This window comes from Sminthopsis crassicaudata, chromosome 1 (genome assembly GCF_048593235.1).
Source record: "Sminthopsis crassicaudata isolate SCR6 chromosome 1, ASM4859323v1, whole genome shotgun sequence".
NCBI lineage: Eukaryota > Metazoa > Chordata > Mammalia > Dasyuromorphia > Dasyuridae > Sminthopsis > Sminthopsis crassicaudata.
Window position 1 is genome coordinate 574702439 of NC_133617.1, and position 16920 is coordinate 574719358.

The window sequence follows — 16920 nt, forward strand, 5'->3', positions numbered from 1 at the left end:
TCCTGGCATATTTCACATTATGTTATCTCACATACTTTATTTTCCACCTAAATAAGGTTCTTCCTCAGTGTGTAGCAGTGCTTTTCACATAGTAGGCTCTTAATAAATACTTATTTATTGATTTTTATGCAGACAAGTTATTCTACTTTTTGATTTAATAAACATTTTCTACCAGTTTTTACTAATGAACAAAAGAATCAGCTTTGAAATTTTGGGTGCATTAAGATGATTTTTCTTTTTTCTATTTCCCTGATCCCCAGAGCATGCAACAGAGAAATCACTTAGAAGTCTAAACAAAGTGTGTAGATTCCTGCTGGTATATAACGAAAACACTTTCAACTTGCTAAATCTGTGTGTATAAGCATCTAAATAATATTTTACTATTTTCTTATTTAAAAGAAAGACCATCCAACATCTTGAGAAATATCAAATTGCCTGATTTCTGAGTCCTAGACAAAGAATTATCCTCATTTTTCAGGAGGGAAATTTGTCCACTTCCCAGTAATTGGAGGAAGGAGGAAGGAGAAAGAAGAAAGAAGGAAGTTGCTTCTAGACTTTTGGGCCAAACCTAGTTAGCCAGATTATTTGAAGTGAGGCAACTTACCCTTATTTTGCCTCATGGTGTTTTGTTTCATTCTCTAACCATTTAAAAGATGTTTTAAACATATGTAATATTTTCTCTTGATTTGAGCACTGATTACTAGATCCATAATTAACTTCTTTTAAATGCTATTCTCTTTCAGGTCAAAATGCATACCTTGGAGGAGAGAGATGTTTTGTCAGTATGGGTAGAAAAGCAAGTAGAGAGACCAGCTAAATTAGCTTTTAGCCTCCTGTCTGACTTCACAAAGCGACCTCAGTGGGACCCTCATTACTTGTAAGAATTAAACATTTTACTAAACTCTCTCTGATAATATTTTTTAAATCAATTTATCCTTCACAGCACATATTCAGGCAGAATTGAGGACATGATTCTATCTCCCAATATACCAATATATAGTTCATTGTTTAATTAATTCTTTGTTTAATTAACAAGTATTTAATAATGCCCTAGTAAGTAGGACTCTGTATCTGAACTTTTGGGTAGATACAAAAAACAACAAAGATGGTTCTCTGCCTTCATGGAAATTATAATCTAATTGCCTTTATTCTATTCCCAAATTATCTTAGCATCATTCTTATTTGTTTCCCTACTCAAGAAGGTTGTAATTATGCTAAAAAAATTATTCTCGGGGGCAGCTAGGTGGCGCAGTGGTAGAGTACCAGCCTTGAATTCAGGAGGACCTGAGTTCAAATCTGGTCTCAGACACTTAGCACTTCCTGGCTGTGTGACCCTGGGCAAGTCACTTAACCCCAGCCTGGGGGGGGGGGGGATTATTCTCTCTCATCCTTTCTCTTAAGTCTTGGAAATATGAGGAAGATGGCAGTAGCTGTTTGAGTAAACAGAACCATGACACATATTTCTTCCAGTCCTCATTGACAACTACTCATCTGATTAATATTAACATTAATATTAGCACTATGACCTATATCAGCTAGGAATACTTGCATGTATAAAACATACATTTTCCACATTAGATATTGATGGTTCCAGCAGATAGTTTCAACCATTCCTTTTGCACTTTTGGAATACAGAACCAGAAGGCCCCTTTCTCACCTAATTTTTATGATTAAATAAGGTAACATGAGTGAAAGAAAATAAAAGAAGCAGGATTCAAACCCAGGACCTCATCTCAATTTAGTACCACTCCTTACCACCGTGCTGGCTTCACAGAAATCTTATTTAAATGTAAATATGGTATTATGTGCTTACTGTTTGTTTGGCAGGGATATTATGAGTGTTATATTAAATGGTATCATTTATTTCCTAATCTTAATAAGTCAGAGCTCCAAAATTTAAAATTTTTTAAATTTCCTGTAATTAACACCATGTAATAGACAATTTAATACAATTAAAATGAAACTTCTCTAGGGTTGTGTGTTACATTTGCATGACTGCCAGAATAATACATCATGGTTAATGTCATCATAATGACCCACTTTGGGAAAAGGGAATGCTTTCCATATAACTCCCTGTTGTAGGCATTTATGTAGGAATCTCTCCAAGCTCTCCAACTTGTTCCTAGGAAGAATAATAACAGAAATTCTGCCTCGACTCATCTCCTAATTATTCATAACAGAGAGTTCCTCTATTCACTAAATATGCTGTGGGGAAGACTGGTTTAGTCAGGGGACTGAATCCAGGGGTATCTGACAAGGTTAGTCACTTTCTGAGCATCTCAGAACTTATCAGAATGACCAAAATGATCTATCGAAGGATCTGAAGTAAATTCATCATCTTCTGCTTAAAATCCATTTCCTCCCTCTTATGCCCTTCAAGCTCCATTTTAGGTCTAGAATTATAATCCTCTTTGTCCTTCTGACAGCCATCTTTTTTATTGGCTGTTACTGACTCTTTATCACATTCCCTTTAGCAGTCTACTAAAATTTTTTCATGCTCCCAAAGCCACCTTTACCTATCAAATTCTCAGCTGATAACCTTGCCTTCCATTTCAATGAAAGTAAGGCTATTAAATAGAAATACTCTTGATTTTGCTTCTCTACATCCCATATTCTGGTGTCTTCATCCATCTCTCCTGTCTCATTGGAAGAGGTGATCTTCTACCTGTGCCCTTGATCCCTTTCCTTTCCATCTCCTTTGAGAACTTTCTCTCTACATCATTGCCTTTCCTGAATTTTTTTTAAATAAAATTTTACTCATGTTTTTTGTTTTGACCACCTAAATTTTCTCTATATCTGACTTATTTCTATCTTAAAGAGCCATGTAATGGAAGAAAAAATTATTTTTAAAAGAAAAAAAGGAGGAACCCCCCCCCAACAAAACTGATCAACAGAATTTTAAAATCTGACATATATTGTGTTCTACGTGCATGGATCCTTTCTCCTTCCCCCTCTAAACAAGGAGTTTACCCCTCTAACCAAGGAGTTTAAGGAGGTGTCTTCTTAGATCTTTTCTTTTGAGTCATGCTTGTTCTTTTAAATTATATTATATACATCTTAAAAATAAATTTTGTTGATATCTTATGTTTGTCATACCACTAAACTCATGGAAATCTCACCTCCTCTGCAAAGGAAAGGATTGAAGATGCATCTCATTTCTTTTCTTTGGGAGCATGTTTGTTCTCTGTAATTTTACAATGTTCACTTTTGATCATTTTGTGGTGATTCTTTCCATTTATATTAGTGTGACCATTGTATATATTATTTTCTTGTCTTTGCTTTCTTTCCTCTATAGCACACAACATAAAACTTACCAGGTTTTTCTATGTTCATTGATTCCATTACATTCATGGAGAACAATTTTGTGAGCAATCTATACTTTGTGTACTATTTTGTTTCCAGATCTTTGCTAACACATGCATACACACACACACACACACACACACACACACACACACACACACACATTTGCACAGTGCTACTATAAATATTTTGACTTATATGGGACTTTTTGTTTTTGTCATTGACCTCCTCGAGGCATACGCCTAGAAAGTAGAATCTCTAGGTCAAAGAGTATGACCATTTTAGCCACTTTATTTTCTTAATTCCAAGTTGCTTTACATAATGGTTATACTAATTCACAGCTTCACAATCAATATTTTAGTGCTTCTGTCTTTTCTCCATCTCCTCCAAAATTGATTAACCTTTCCTATCCTTGATAATTTTCTCATTTTCTGGTGAAATCTTGGGATTATTTTAATTCGAATTTTCCTTATTATTAATAGTGATTTAGAGCAAGTTTTTAAAGAACTGTTTGTTCATATCATTTGATTATTATTAATGGGAAAGATGACTTTTGGTTTTATAAATTTGTTAGATATCCATATATTCTGGATACTAACTCATTATCTGAGAAATTTGATAGATTTTTTTCACATTTGTCTGCTTTGCTTAGAATCCTAGTACATTAATTTTATTTGTGTGTTTTTAGTGTAAATATAATATAAATTATCTATTTTATTTTATGTATTTGCTTCTATCTTCTATTTGACTAAGAATACACTTCCTACCCAAAGTTGCAAAAGATATGTAATCTCCTTCCCTTTTAATTTTTACTGTCTGATCTTTAATATTCAGGTCTTCTACATCTTTAATTTCTCCATCTCCACTGGTTATTTCTCCTCTGTCTAGAAAGATGCTCATATGTCCCAGTCTTTAAAAAATTTTCTTCCCTTGATGCTTCCAGCAGCTTGAATTATCACTGACCTATTTTTCTTCTTCTCCTAAAAGCCAAACTTTTTAAAAGGATATTACAGTCACTGCCTCCATTACCTCATTACCATCATTAGTCTTCTGGAGCTTGTGATCAATTATCTCATTGCTCACAATTCTTTAGTTTTTCCAAGTTATTGTAGTCATATAAATTGTTCTTCTTCTGCTCACTCACTCTGCATCAGTCTGTACAAGTCTTCCCTTCTTTCTCTGAATCTGTTACTGCAGTGCTTCTTATGAGGTATTACTATTCTGATTTATTTTCTGATCATTTCTCTGTTCTAAACCTTACATCCTATAAAGTAAAATATAAACTCGGGTCAGGATTCAAAGTTCTCTATAATCTAACCACAATTTACCTTGTCAGCCTTATTTCATGATACCTTCCTATAATTATCATTTACTATAGCCAAACTGGACTACTTGCTATATACCCTGAATACAACTTGTATTTTCTTATCATTTTTTCACCTGAAATGTATGCCTCTTTTGCCTGTTAGAGTTGTTCAAGGGCCAGATTACATGGCATCTCCCTAATCCATCTCCTTCCCCAGGGAAAAAATAACCCTTTCTTCTGAACTCCCTTTCTATCAATTTTATTAGAATATCACATCAAGTCTTATATTTGTATACACATCCAATCTCATCTCTTAAACTGTAAATTCCTCAAAAGCAAGAAATATGTTTTGTTTCCATTTGCATGTGTATTATGAAGACTTCCTTTGATAGAAAATTGAAGTAAGTTTTGCAGGTAAATATAGAAGCTTATAGTTATATAGCAAATAACTTTGCAAAAAACATTTTAACTGAGTGATATTTCTTGCCCACACCTTCTGAGGAGTATATTATGACCATAAAGTATTTATTTTCTCTGTTCCATGTACTTATAGGTCTTGTAAGGTCATAGACTGGGTGAGCGATGATGACACAATATATTATATCACCTGTCCAAAAGTGAGTAGCAGTAAACCCATAGATTTGGTTGTCCTTGTATCACGAAGAAAACCTGTCAAAGATAGGTGAGTATATGAAGTTACTAGATTATAAACTCCATGGGAGCAGGGAATGTGTGTTATTCATCTTGGTCTGCCTCAGCACCTAGGACAGCTACTGCACAAAAAAAGACACTGAATTCATGCTGAGTTGAATTAATTTCAGCTCAGAAATGCCTGGTAGTTAAGTTTTTGTATTTTAACTCTTCAAAGACCTGTGATTTCTTCAGTGTGGAAACTCCCTGTAGCAATGCAGAGCACAACCCCTTTATGCCTTAATAAACCATATTCAAAAGTTGTTGTGGCTAAAAAGTACATCATCATGGAGCCAACATGGTGATGAACCAGTTCTCCAAGCACAGGTTGGTAACACATGTAAAATCTGTCTCTCACTCTGTACTTGCAGTCTTTGAGCTTAGTAAATGATAATAGAATTTGTACTATTTGGCCATAGTCTTTCAGAATTCAGAGTTACTTCTATGCCATGATGAAAAATCAGAACAGGATTTTATTGTTAGAATAGAGACCTATATAGTCATCTCCTCTCAATCCAAGCCCTTCTAAAAGCTCCTCCAGGTTCAAGTCATGCTTTGAGTCAGTATCTATGCAAAATCATAGCACATAAGCCCACACTAATATTTCTAATATCATACCAAAGAGAGGATACACTAGTGTAACTTAAAAAAAAACAACAAAAAAACTTTAAATTAAATAATCCAGAAAATAAGCAAAAACAAGCATTTATCAGGCACTTGTCATGTGCCAAGCACTGCAATTAGTGCTTGGAAATATAGATACAAGCAAAAAAGAAAAGCAGTTTTGTCCTTAGGAAGTTTACATTTCAATGAGGAAAGACAACACATAAAAAGGAGCTGAAAAGCAAGTTAAAGGGAAATACTCACATGAAAGCTTGGTGGCAAGGTTCAGAAATCCAAAAGCAGAGTAAGAAGAAGGATAAAGATTAGGTAGCCCAGGCCTTTCCTTATCATGAAGATCTTGGAAAGAATTTCAATGAAAGAAGTAGGCTATTCCAAGGTAGAGGGTTCAAATAGACAGGGCTTCCTTATTAGATACTTATTAGATACTCAACACTTTTGAGTCCAACCAAAGCCAGTCTAATGTGTTATTGGGAAATATTTAGCAAAATAAACAAAAACAATAAAACATAGATAACATTATGTTTCAAAACTGTCACCATGCAACAGAAATCTTTATGTATGGATTAGTAATACTCAGTTCTATTTGAGTTTGACACCACTGTTCCGAGGTGAGAAGGCTGCATGGATATTCCATGGTGAGGAAGCCTGAGGAACTTAAGGACCGTCCAGAAGAAGACTGCAGCAGAAGCATAGTGGCAAATTTCATAAAGTCAAAAGCAGAGCCAGGAGGAAAATTTCTGTCTCTACACACACAAGTGTGTACTCTCCCACCTAGGGAATACCCATAGAAAGGATGTGTGAGTAAGGAACCCATGTGGAAAGCACACAGGTGCCATATGTAGGATAAGGAAATATATAGATATGCTATTTTGGACGAGGATTCTTTCTAGTTGGGGCTCATTGCATAGACCCCTTATTGTACTGTTCAAAACTCCTCAGTATATTCAAAATTGATTCCTACTTAGAAATCCATTGAAACCTCCTTAGGAAAACCAACCAACACACAAAAAGTATGTAACTAGAGCAACTCATGCTCCTGGGGCTGTATGCTGACTAGAACCCTTCTATGGCTGTGCTTCCCACAAAACTACTGCTGCCTGCTACTGGCTGGTGATTATAGTGAGCTGCAGGCATCTTTCTCTTTTGTTGTCTCAAACTACTAGTATCCCCTTTTCTGCACGGAGCCAACAGGGTAATGAACCAGTTCTCCAAGCACAGGTTGGTAACACATGTAAAATCTGTCTCTCACCTTGTACTTGCAGTCTTTGAGCTTAGTAAATGATAACAGAATTTGTACTCTTTGGCCATAATCTTTCAGAACTCAGAGTTACTTCTATAGCTGGTTTCTTTTCTGGGAGGCTTTCTGGTGGGTCTCACCTGATTCTGACTGCTAGTTGTTTGCTGAATTGCAGCTGCTATGTGGCCTTTTCCCTCAATGAGAAAAATTTCAGATTAGTTAGGTCATAGACTCAGTGTCTAAGTCAGTCCTTGGTGATTTAAGTTTCCAAGCCAGTCAAAGAAACCCTCCCCTACTGTTTTTCTTTTTAATGAAAAGTCTCCCTTTTGTAGGCAGAATGAAAAAATGTCTATTTCTTTCAACTCCTAAAAAGCAAATCACCTCAGGAGAGACATCCAAGCAGAAGGAAAGGACTGGGTAGGACTGAAGTCTTTTGCTATCTTCTCACAAAAAAGGAAGTCCTCTTGAATTGAAAAAAATTCCAAGAATATTGATTTTGAATGGTGCCCCATGGAATTCTTTCTCGTTGGGGCTCATTGCATAGATCCCTTATTGTACCATTCAAAACTTCTCAGTATCATTTATCACTGATTCCTCCTCCTTTGTAGAAAAAGTGTTACTACTCTATGAAAAGGTTAATCCCTCTGCCCATTCCTTGTTTCTCCAGAAATTTACTCCAGCTGTTACTCTCATGCATCATCAGAAACTCTCTCTTTGCTGATTCTTTCCCATCTGCCAAAAAACATTCTCACATCTCTCTACCTTCCCTGGACTCTTCTTTCTCCTACAAATTGTTCTCTTCCCTTTCATGACCAACTTTGTTGAGAGAAGATGCCTCAGCAGTTCTCAAAACTACCTCCAGTAATTCTCAAAGATTCATGACAACTATCTCAGTTTGTCAAAAGAATTAAGTAGTAACTGAATGTCTATGGAAGTTTCTAGATATTCTGCTATTATGTCACAATTCTTCCAGGCAAAGAGTATTGCTATGCAGAGAGAGAAAATAAAAGAACCTTTTTTCTCCACTTCCTTAGCATCTACTTTCTGCTAAGTCTTTGCTTTTTGTATCTCACTGCTCTCTCAAAAATTGCCATATTCCTTGAAATTTTTTACCTAATGTTTTATTGTTTCTTTTTTTTCCAGTCCTCTTCCTACTTAACCTATTTGTAGCATCTGACAAAGTTAACTAATTCATCCTAGATACTGTACCCTCCTTGGACTTTTGAGATAACTTTATATTTTTAATTTTCTCTTCTCTCTCTTAATTGCTCCTTCTCTGTTTCCTTTACTGGAACCATGGTCTCGTGTTGACACCTTAAGATGGGAATTACCCAAGGGACTTTCATCAATTTTCTACTCTTTTTTTTGCACTCTTTATTGATAATGCATTAGCTCTTATAGTTTCCTTTTATCTCCTCTAACCTATAACCTCCAAATCTATAAAATCGTAACATCTGTTTCCTGTGCTGCAGACTTGCATCTATAGCTATATCCACAACATTTTCATCTGGTTTTCCACCAGCACCTCATACTTAGAATATCTATTATTCTGCTCTTCCTCCTTGGCCCTTTCTGTAATTGGAACCATTGTTTACCTAGTCTCCCATGTTCAAATGTTTTTGTTATCCTTTTCTCCCTAAAGCCATTTCAATGCAGGCCTTTATTTCCACATCCTGAATAGTGAAGCATGACCTTAAAGTAAATATGTGTTCCATATATTTTTTAAAAATTTATTTTATTTATTTCATTATTTCCCAATTATATACATTTAAAAACACCTTAATAATCATTTAGAAAATGTTTGTGTTTCAAGTTCTCTCCTTCCAGCCTGTCCCTCTCTCTCCTTAAGAAAATAAGATATTTGATTTCAAGTACACATATGAAGTCATGCAAAAAGTATTTCCACATTAGTTATATTGCAAAAGAAAATCCAAACAAAATAAAACAATAAAAACAAAGTTTCAAAAGATACACTTCAATCACAATTCAGAATTCATCTCTGAAGATGTGAAGAAATATGCTACAAAGATAAAAATAAAAGGACTCAGGAGTGTATGAAGCAAGTTGGTTTATTTATGGTTCTTGCAAGAAATGAGCAATCCACCTAGGGGCAATCTCTGGGCTGATCTGTATTTATGATGGGGGATGGGAATGAGTCTTTTTTTTTCCTATTCCAAAGTGCAAGGTCCCTCCCTCATCACCCTGATTGACTAGTAATGATGTAAACAGATTTCTTAATCTTTCTTGTTTTGGGTTTGATTTTTTTGGTGGTTTTTTTTTTGTTGTTGTTTGATTGTTTGGTTTTTTTTAACCACTTCATCAGTTCAGCAGCTCACTATCTTGTTTTGTACAACTAACTTGGTCTGACTTGACTTTCTCTTTGTTTCTATGTGGAAATACAATTCTATACATTACAAACAGATGGATAACATTTTTTTTTTTTAATCTTGGGTACTTTGGAACTATTGTGGATCATTGTCTTAATCAGAGTAGCTAAGTTTTTCACAGTGGATAACTATTGTCATTCATTACTTTGTACTGAATCTTTCTCCACTGATCTGCTACTATTTCTTAGCCAGTTTGTTTAGATGATTACTGTTTTGTAAAATAGTTTGAGATATAGAACTACTAGGCTACTTTATTCATATTTTTTTTCCATTGATTGCCTTGGTATTCTTGACCTTTTATTTTTCCAAATGAATTCTGTACAATTTTTTTTTCTATCTCTATAAAATAATAATACAATATTGTTGTTATTGTGTACAGTGTTCTTCTGGTTCTGCTCACTTCATTGTGCATGAGTGCATATTAATCTTCCCTTGTTTTTCTGAAACCATCTTGCCTGTTATTTCTCATAGAACAATAGTATTTCCTCATCATATACCACAACATGTTCAGCAATTCCTCAGGTGATAAGTAATCCTTCAGTTTCCAATTCTTTTCCACTGCAAAAAGAGCTACTTTTTAAAATGTTGTACAAAGAGGTCTTTTTCTAGTTTTTTTTTTTTTTTGTTGTTTGTTTTTTGTTTCTGTTTTTTTGCTATCTTTGGAATATAGATCTAGTAATGTAATGGTATTTCTGGATCAATGGGTATGCCATTTTATAATCCTTTAGGCATAATTCCAAATTGTTTTCCAAAATTATTTGATCATTTCACAACTCAACCAACAATTCATTAGTACCCCAATTTTTCCACAACCCCTCTAGTATTTGTGGTTTTCCTTTTCTGTCATGTACTCATTCTAATGGGCATGAGATGGTATCTCAGAGTTGTCTTAATTTATATTTTTCTAATTAGTAGTGATTTAGAGCAGTTTTTTTTTTCTTATGACTATTGGTAACTTTGATTGCTTCTTTTGAAAACTACCTGATCATATCTTTTGACCATTTATCAACTGGGGAATGGCTCTCATTTTTATAAAATTGGCTTGGTATTCTATGAGATTGAGAACTGAGGCCTTTATCAATGAAACTTGCTGTAAATATTTTCCCATTTCCTGTTATCCTTTTAATAGTGGCTGCCTTAGTTTTGTTTGTGTACAAAGCTTTTTAATCAACATTATCTATTTTACTTCCAATAATCCTCTCTGTCTCTTGTTTAGTTATAAACTCTTCCCTTATCCATAAAACTGACATGTATATTTTTCCATGCCCCCCTTTTTTGCTTATAATATCACCTCTTATATCTAAATAATTTATCTATTTTGATCTTATCTTGATATATAGGTGAGATGTTGATCTATGCCTGTTTTTACCAAATTGTTTTCTAAGTTCCCAAGAAATTTTTGTCAAATGTTGAATTCTTACCTCCAAAGCTTGGATTTGGAGTTTACCCAACACTAGATAACTATTGTCATTTATTACTTTGTACTGAATCTACTCTACTGATCTGCCACTATTTCTTAGCCAGTAATAAATTGTTTAGATGATTACTGCTTTGTAATATAGCTTGAGATCTAGAACTACTAGGCTACCTTATTCATATTTTTTCCCATTGATTGCCTTAATATTCTTGACCTTTTATTTTTCCAAATGAATTCTGTACAATTTTTTTTTCTATCTCTATAAAATAATTATTTGGGCAATTTGACTAGTATACCATTGAATAAATACATTTACTGAGGTAGAATTGTAATTTTTATTATATTGCCTTGGACTGATGAGCAATTAATATTTCTCCAATTATTTAGATCAGTTTTTAATTGTTTTCTTTAATGTACTTATTTAAAACATAAGTGCAAAATAAGAAAAAACAAAATAGAAAAATAAATTCAGAAAAAGAAAAAAAAAAGAAAAGAAAACATTGTCATGTGCCTAGAACATAGGAATGATTCAAAATATGTAACAAGAAATTTCCATCCAAGAAAACACACACACAACACACACACACACACACACACACACACACACACACACACACACCTTTACATACATTATAGATCAGTCTTTATTTGTGTAAAAAGCATTTTGTAATTGTGTTAATAAAGTTCCTAGTTTGGAACTCCCAAGTACTTTATATTGTCTTAAGTTATTTAAAATAGAATTTCTTTTTAAATTTCTTCCCCCTCTGTCTTTTTGGTAGTATATAAAAATGCTATTAATTTGTGTCCTATTTCTCTGGCTGTTTTAAGACACTTCACTTGAACTAAAGCAATGGATTGTAAAAATTTCTTCTCAGCTCTATTATTCAGTTCATATGCCAGATGTCTCCCATCTCCAGGAGAAAGAAGCTGTCACTATTACTTGCAAATAGTGAGATTATTTGAGATCTATTTGACTTTTTTTTAAAGCTGTTTAATTTCAGTGCCAAAAACCACAAACCAGGTTCTGAACATTACAGAATGAACTTTTATCATAATCCATTACTGGAAGGCATTGAAGCAAATAAAATTTTCTTAGATCTATTACTAGGTAGAGTTGTTTTTTTTTCTACAGTAACAAGCACAGAAGACACATGAGTCATTTATTGTCCTTTCTGTGGGATCTATGAACTCCATATAAAATTCTTTGTCGCATTGTAAGGCAAACTCTTACTATATGAGAACTATCTAGGTATCCATGTGATCTATACTTGTTACCTTTTGCCCATTTATATTACAGTTGTGCTTTTTTTTTTTTCCTCTATAAAAGAGAGCTCCCTCAGAGATATGGCCAAAAAAAAAAAAAAAAAAAAAAAAAGAGTATGTGATGGGGTTAGAAATTAATCAAAACATTTAGTAATAGAAAAAAACCCTTCAATTTGAAGCTGGAGAACCTGGGCTTATGTTCTGCCTCTGAGGCTTCCTGGATAACCTTAGGCAAATCACTTAAACTTTTGGAGCTCAGTTTCCTCAGTTGTAAAATGGGGCTGATAATGGAGAGATTAGAGGTAGTGGTAAATGCCGGATAGAACACTGGGCTCACCCCTACTAGCTGTGTGACCCCAGATATGTCACTTAAGTTTTCTTGTTCCTTAATTTCCTGATCTGCAAAATGAGAGAATAAGTTGTAATGATCTTAAAGGTTCCCTTTATCTCTAAATCTATGATTCTGTGTCCTTACAAGAGTGCTATGAAATAGTCATTTGTGAACATTAGGTGGGAGATCTTATTCATCTCTTATTAATTGATCTCCTATTCACAAAATAGCAAGTGGATAGAGTGGCAGACTTGGATTCAAATCCTTCCTCAGACAATTAATTACTACCTTGTGTTACCTTAGACAAATAACATAACCTTGATCTGCCTCAGTTGCCTCGTCTGTAAAGTGGGAGTAAAAACAAAAACAAAAACAAAAAAAACTATATTATAGGATTGTTATAAGGTTCAAATAAAAATGATATATGTAAAGTTCAAACCTTAAGGGATTATATGAATGTTAGTAATTCAATGGTCTGGCGGCAAGGCAATATGGATGGATAAACAAGAAATGATGGGAGAAAAGCTAAGAAAGCTGAAAACTGAGAATGAAGAGGAGGATCTTCAGAGAGTACCTTACAGGTGACCAAGGCTGATGCTACTGATGGAAATGACAAATACTGGGCACCAAAAGAATCCTGTTTGAGGGGGGATTTTGTCCATTATGGAAAGGCCATCCAGAGTTTAAAGGGTAAAAGGGCTGGTGACCATCTGCCCAAGGATACAATCACCTGGAAGCCTGATGGAATATAAAACTAATTTTTTTAAACCATTTTCTTTATCAAAATGAGGAGGCCTCTGGTGACAATGTTATCTAAAGGGGAAGTCAAAAGTACAGATTTAAAGGGAAAGAGATATAATGTGCAGAGAAGAGCTTGACAAAGCAGCAGGGAGTAGATAAATTTTTTTTTGGTCAGAGTAGCTAAGACAAATGGGAAGGTACTCTAACCTCTCTCCCATTTTTCATTTAAATGAATGCTAGAGGGGTAGCTGGGTGGCACAGGGCCAGCAGGACTTGAGTGCAAATCAAGTCTCAGACATTTACTAGCTGGGTGGTCCTGGACCAATCATTTAACTCTGACTGCCTCCAAGAACAAACCCCAGAAGTGTAGCCCATGTTTAGAAAAATGGCAAGGCCTTTTGAACATTACCCAGGATACTCTTGGCTCTCATTGTCCCCCTGAATCCTTTTCTATATTCCATCTGTCTCTTCCTCTGGTTCACATTTACATGGCATACTTGAAGAAGTAGAACAAGCTTAATTCTAAGAAATGGGCAAGGAAGAATAGAAAAATTTAACAAAAATAATCCAAGTCCTAAAAATTAAACTGAAAATTGTCCATTTGTACGCAGTGGTATGTAGGTAGAAAGGTGCAAAATATTTGCAGTCCTTTTCCAAAATGTTTCTTTCACCTCTATCACTTTTTCATATATTTGAATGTGCCCTCTCCCAAGAAGGCTCCCATGGAGATTGCTGATCTAAAAAATCTAGGCCTTGATAAAAGCTACAGGTTGGGGTGAAAAGAACATAAAATTCAGACCCTGACAGTTCAAATCCTAGCTCTGAAGTTTATTGGCAGTATGACTGGGAAAACTCCTTGATTTTTTGGCCTCAGTTTCTCCCTTTGTAAAACAGGGATGATTATATTAAGCTCCTTTACTATGAGGAAAGTACTTGTAAACCCTCAAGAGGTACATATAGGACAGTTTATTTTCAAAGTGTTGCTAGTCTCTAAGATGGCCATAACATGTTTGCTTCATAATAAATGTCTTTTGACTCTGACATAATCTTATTTTTCTGTGACACCTGAGGATGCTTCTTTTCCTCCTCCAGTAACACTTACGTAGTAGCAATGAAGTCCGTCACCCTGGCATCAGTCCCCACCTTCTCCACAGTACAACAGAAGTGAGATCACGTGTGCAGGATTCCTGATACAGGCTGTTGACAGCAGCTCCTGCACGGTAAGTTTGCTAGAACATCTGCTGCTTTTCATAGAGCAGACGAAGAAAACTTTAATTCAGTTCTGCCATAGGGGAAGGACAGTCTTACAAATATATGTGAACTCTGAAAGACCTAAGAACTCTGATCAACTCAGTGAGCAACTACAGTTCCAGGAGACCCACAATGAAGCTTGCCATTCTTCCTCCTGTGAGACAATGGACTTAGGAGGCAGACTGAGACATGGGTTTGTTTGTTTTTTTTTTTTTTGATATGAACAGTTCTGGATTTTGTATTGCTTGACTGCATATTTGTTTATAAGAGGTTTTTTTTTTTTCTTTTTTAAAAAATTAGGTAGAGGGAGTAGAAAACAGACTTGCTAATTGAAAAAGAATTTTTTACAAGTGATTTCGGTTATTTATAGATCTTGATCATATAATTCTTAGATGCATCCCAGAACTGACCTTAACAGGTCAGTTTATGGCCTCATCCCCACCAGAGATATAAATCCTAACAAGATGTTCTATGTTAAAGTATTCTCCATTTTATAAAAATTCAGTTAAAACATCAAGATAGATTATATATATATATTTTCTTTCTTTTTGCAATAGGTATCATACCTGATACAAATTTCTTCTAGCACCCTGCCTTATTTTGCTGGAAATATTGGTGGCTGGTCAAGGTCCATTGAAGAAACAGCTGCTTCATGTATCCAGTTCATAGAAGAAACTAATGACACATTTATAAACAAATAATATTTTAAATAGTACAGCTCTCAGTGGTCTGTTTGTGAATTATACATTTTGTGGATTACTTGCAGCAGTTTTTTTATTCCAAGTCCACTTCTTCCTGACATCTAATAGGCTTGTGGGCCAAGGAATTAACTTTTATATTAGTCTAAATAAGATGGAATCAGGTGATGTTGAAGAAAATCATAAAATTCATTCCAGCACTTCAGGGATCAGTGATTTTGTGGGTGTGGGCCTTTTTTTCACCTGTATCAATCACAACCATCCCCATCTCACCAGATAGTTTGATGAACTGCTGTGGCCAAGCCCCTAGCGAGGACTCTTTCTAACCTTAGCTGTTCCAGTGTTGGATGACAGATGCACCATTTTTCCATAGGTTCATATGAAAGACTTTACAGCTTACAAAGAGTGGCCAAAGTGTGGTATCTGCTGACACAGCCTTCTAAAATCTAGGATCACTTTAGTATCCCAGTGAAGCACCAGAGTGGATCTTTAGTGGAGTGTACCTTACAAGGTCAGGTTTAAATGATTATTTATTTGTACACTGTACTAGATCCATCATGCTTCCCTCTGGTGGCTTGGATAACTGAGAGTTGACTGTTATGTAGTATTATCTATATGTTATGTAAATTGATATAGAATCAGAAAAGGGGCTCTTAAAATTTTTTTTTTTAAAGAACTAAATGGTTGTAATAGTGTGACTGGTGCACAATTTACATCTTTGGAAAACTTAAAATGAAGACTGGTTAGAAACTGAATAGTTGATTAATAGGATGACATTGTTTCATGGGAACAGCAGGTGCCTGTATGTCAGAAGCATCTGACAAGATGTATTACACTTTTAAAGCTTGAAATTAGGAGGACATTAAAACATAATGGAATTCAATCAATTTCAGTAATAGGAACTACTTACTGGTGTCATTTAATATATATTCAAGGTGGCTGATCAATTTAGTATCTATTGCTATATATACATGTAAAGTACCTGCAAAATGTGATATCGAGGGGTAAAAGAACATTAAGTGAACTCTTCTTTCAGAACTATTATATTAGCACTTTATTCTTTGACATTCATTCTTCTAGTCTAGTTATCCATGAATTGGATAGGTCCTAAAGGCAAATCAGCCCTTTCTAGGTGAGCCTCCTCTTTGGGAGAATTTTTCTGCAGTCTAAATCAGGGTTTCTTAAACTTTCCCCCCTCACAACCCTTTTTATCCAAGAAACTTTTATGTGACCCTAGGTATACAGGCACATAAAATAGATATACAAATAAAATTTAATGATAACAAATTATGATCCCCACATTCAGTTATGAGACTCCACATGGGGTCATGAGCCACAGTTTACAAAGCTGAGGTCTAAAGAACCATTTACCTGAGTTTTACTTGAACTCAGAACTTAGTATTCTGCCACTATAGTCTATCCCTTCAAAATCTCCATTCTCTCATATCTTTCCAATATAAACTTGTTCTAATTTTTTTTTTTTAATTTTCTCTTGGTATGTCCAAAATAGGGCTTTTATAAATAAAGTCTATGGTTATCCAAAGCTATTTTTCTGGATTTATTTTTAAAAAATGGAATAGTGACCATAAAGCCTAAAATCATTGTATATGTATTAAATTTAGGAGAAAAACAGAAAATAAGAAATGATTTATATGGAAATATAAAATGAAAG

At 34.7% G+C, this 16920-nt stretch overlaps 1 protein-coding gene across 1 annotated transcript in view; it reads left to right on the plus strand.

The window, feature by feature from the left end:
- Positions 1–16748, plus strand: part of ACOT12 (acyl-CoA thioesterase 12) — a 72044-nt gene extending 55296 nt beyond the window's left edge. The window contains 5 exon segments of the mRNA XM_074282050.1: positions 744–877; positions 5163–5291; positions 14392–14437; positions 14439–14519; positions 15108–16748. Of these exon segments, the coding sequence (XP_074138151.1) occupies positions 744–877; positions 5163–5291; positions 14392–14437; positions 14439–14519; positions 15108–15251 (534 nt within the window). The 3' untranslated portion in view covers positions 15252–16748.
- Positions 16749–16920: the final 172 nt, after the last annotated feature.